The 3,419-nt window shown below is 55.9% G+C and overlaps 1 protein-coding gene across 1 annotated transcript in view; it reads right to left on the bottom strand.

Annotated features, from left to right (window-relative positions):
- The window catches only part of ARNT (aryl hydrocarbon receptor nuclear translocator), a gene marked incomplete at its 3' end in the record, with an annotated part of 14,145 nt that overhangs the window by 6,704 nt on the left and 4,022 nt on the right, over positions 1 to 3,419 (bottom strand). The window contains exon 4 of the mRNA XM_010156754.1: positions 2,235 to 2,279. Coding sequence (XP_010155056.1) covers positions 2,235 to 2,279 — 45 coding nt within the window. The remainder of the gene's footprint in view (positions 1 to 2,234; positions 2,280 to 3,419) is intronic.

Below are 3,419 nucleotides of genomic sequence, written 5' to 3'. Positions count from 1 at the left end.
CACCCGCCTGCTGTGGGGTGAAGGTGCCGAGCTAGGCTACGCTACTGCAGCCCAGCAGCCTCCCCACCCGTTCCACGACAGCAAGCCGAAGGATTTCTTCCTCAGCCGTAGCTCCCGCCCTCAACGCGGGGTTTGCCGCGCTCGGCTGAGGAAACGCCGCGCCGGTGCGGACACCGCTCGCGTGAGGCTGAATCGAATCCCCTCCACCAGCGCCTTTCGGACACCCGCGTGTCTCAAACGACCGTAGGAGAAGGCCAGGTCACCCGCATGTCTCAAACGACCGTACGAGGAGGCCAGGGCTCGGGCACCTAAACCAGACGCTTCTACGAAGCGACTTCCCAGTTACACCGCGAGGCTTTTGCGACACGGTGGCCGGAGGGATGGCGTTCGGGCGGCTACGCGCCGGATCTCTGCGCAGATCAAGGCCCAGGCGGGCAGAGCACCTACCAGGGGTGCCACGGCAAACGCTGCCCGCCCACAGTCCTCAGAGGGGGGTTCCTCGCACGCCTTCCGCCAGTCTGCTCACGGGGCCCGGTCCCCATCAACCCCCAGAGCTCAGAACTGGTTTAGGCTTTCTCCCTCTAGCATAACTGGGTCACTAATACAGTGTTTTTTGGGTTTTTTTTCCCCAAACCAGAACTTATCAGCCCCGTTTCCTCTACAGAAGGAGGGATCAGATGCAAGGGAGCACCTGGTGGGAAATGCAACAAGATGGAAGTGGTGGAACACAGACAGGCAAGTGAATCGAAGAGGATAAACACGAGAAGTGGGAGTGTCTGTCGCTACTAGGTGCGTGCGATCATTCAATGGCCTCGCTGCCAGAAACTGGTATTCGGAAAAAAAAGAGCTTCAATCATCCCACTCACCTCAAATTCAGTTTCCCCAGACTCACGTGTAGAAACGAACCTCCCTTCGCTCTAAAACCTCCTGGGACACCCCCCTCCAGACCTTTCACTCACCCCGCTGCCAGATATTCTTCACTACAGGCTCTTGCAGGACAGCAACAACTGAAAGGTCCCCGGAGAAGCCCTGCCTGTTGCTGTATTCCCAGGCCCCACCTCCGGAGTCTCCTTATCTCCTCGGGTATTTAAGCTATGCGACACTGCAGCTCGGAGAGGCAGCTGGGGGGGTTAGTTGGTGGTTTAAAAGCAGCCAGCGGGCAGTAAGCTGGCCAGAACTGCGGCGTTCTCAGCACCCAGGGCAGGCTTTTTACTCCTGGGCATTGCCTGAGGATAAATCCAGGGTGGAACAGCCCCAAGGAGTTACAGGGTAAGGTGGGAAGCCAGCAGACGAGCCACTCTTCAACTGCCAACCCCCCAGCAGCAGTGAGAGAGCCTCGGCGGTGACTTAGAGCTGGTGGTTTCCTGCTGGAGAAACACCGTCCCGAGAAGGCGCCGTCTCCAGTGGCCGAGGCTCCGCGCATGCCTTCTTGAATTGAAATTGAAATCAGGGAGGTTTAGATTAGATATCAGGAAGAAATTCTTCCCGCAGAGGGTGGTGAGGCACTGGGACAGGTTGCCCAGAGAAGCTGTGGGTGCCCCATCCCTGGGAGTGTCCAAGGCCAGGCTGGATGAGGCTTGGAGCAACCTGGTCGAGTGGAAGGTGTCCCTGCCCATGGCAGGGGGGTTGGAACTGGAAGATCTTTAAGGTCCCTTCCAACCCAAACCATTCCATGATTCTATGATTCTCGGGGTGCATTAACAGCATCCCAGGCGAGCGCTTCGGTGTCAGCGACAGCCCCTCAGTAACCAGACAGGAACGTGGGGAGGGAAATCCCATTTTTGAGCGCCGTAACGCGCGGGACGCCATCTCTCCCGGGTAGTTTCAGGAGTAGGAAAAGCCTGAACTCATAGACTCTTTGTTCTGACAGCACGGCAGCACCCCTGCGACAAAACCCTACCAGGGCGCGGGGAGGCCTTGTGGCACCTCGATGCAGCGTGCGAGAACCCGGGTTTAGCACAGGTTAGCAAAGGTGCAGGACTCTGAAAGCAACAGCCCAACCCCGCTCTGCCCTGCCACCCCGTACTCCCCAAAGACCATCTCACAAGGGGACTGAACGCCTTCCCCCTCCTAATTCCGATCCCACAGCCACTTCCAAGTCTGTTCCGCTTCCAGTCCTCTACGGTAGCAGGTGAGGGAAGGAGGGGGGGTGGGGAAAGAGAAGGGATGCCTAGAGAAACATTAAGGAAAGGAAATACTCTGCTTGTCCATGCTTGAAATCTCCATTCTCCTACCTGGCAAGTCTCTCCTTATCCGCTGAACTCTGTTCATCATCAGACCTAAAAATAAAATCAGCGATCTAAGCTAAAACGGGAAAAAAAAAAGCGTAAAAGAAAAGGAAAAAATGGGAAGGCGCGCTAGGAAACCCAGCCTACAGACACGCCTGGTTTTCCAGGGGGGCAATTCCGCAGGCAAAGCAGCCGTTAGTTGGCAACGTTACGCGTCACACGGGTGCCGCCGCTGACAGCGGCGCGAAGCTTTACGGCGCTTACCAAGACTGCAAAAAGGAGGCAAAGGGCTTAATTAAGCTCTGGATAACGCGACCGAGGGGCAGAGTATTCTGCAAGGTTAGAAGGTTAATGGCAGAGCTGGGAATTAGGATCCCAGTGACGTTAAACTACTCTTTTTTTAAGGAAATAAACCCATCAGTAGCCTCTTCGATAGCACGAACAAATCAGAAAAGCAGATTAAACCCCCCAAAAAGGGTACAATTCACAGCTAACACCACACGTTTCCGGAACGCTGCTACACCAACACCGTTCAGGACGGCACAGCCGAGGCAGCGACGGGACAAACAGCACACGGAGAGGTGACGTACATCCACAAAAAAGGCACACGGACATCCCCACCCACCTGCATCCACTTTGTTTTCAGGGAAGAGGAATCCCCAACCTTGTTTTACAAGGGTGGATGGTAAGTTTTCCTCCTTGAGGTTTGGCTGCCTTGGAAAACAAGTAATCCCCCAAGAGCTGCCGCCGGGAAGGGAGAAGGTGCCACGTGCTCGGTAAGGCCGAGCATCTACAGCATCACTGGATTTCGGGAGTATGGAAGGGGCCTTCAGCTGTGTTGCCCTTCCAGTTCAAACAGGTTTGGGTTTAGCACGTAAAAAACAGTATTTTTTTTAAAAAAAAAAAACATGTTGTTTTGCCTCACATCGTCTGAAGATGGAAGAATGTACTGGAAAACGGGAGCCACCAGAGCTGTGCGATACGAGCGGCCTGGAAAACCAGATCCGAGCGCTCCGGGCAGGCCAAGGGGCACGGGGTGGCTGTGCCACGCTTGTCTTAAACGGCGTTCAGGGCACCCACGACGCTGTCACCCCCCATCCCATCCTGTCCCCATCCTGGCTGGTCCAGCCGGGATCTGGGAGCGGTAACTTCCATGGGAAAGCACCGCCGATGCTCCGGCGGCGGGGGGGG

Source organism: Eurypyga helias, unplaced genomic scaffold (assembly GCF_000690775.1).
Source record: "Eurypyga helias isolate BGI_N326 unplaced genomic scaffold, ASM69077v1 scaffold29398, whole genome shotgun sequence".
NCBI classification, from domain to species: domain Eukaryota; kingdom Metazoa; phylum Chordata; class Aves; order Eurypygiformes; family Eurypygidae; genus Eurypyga; species Eurypyga helias.
Note: the sequence above shows the minus strand (reverse complement) of the source record. Positions and strands in the feature narration are given on the sequence as shown.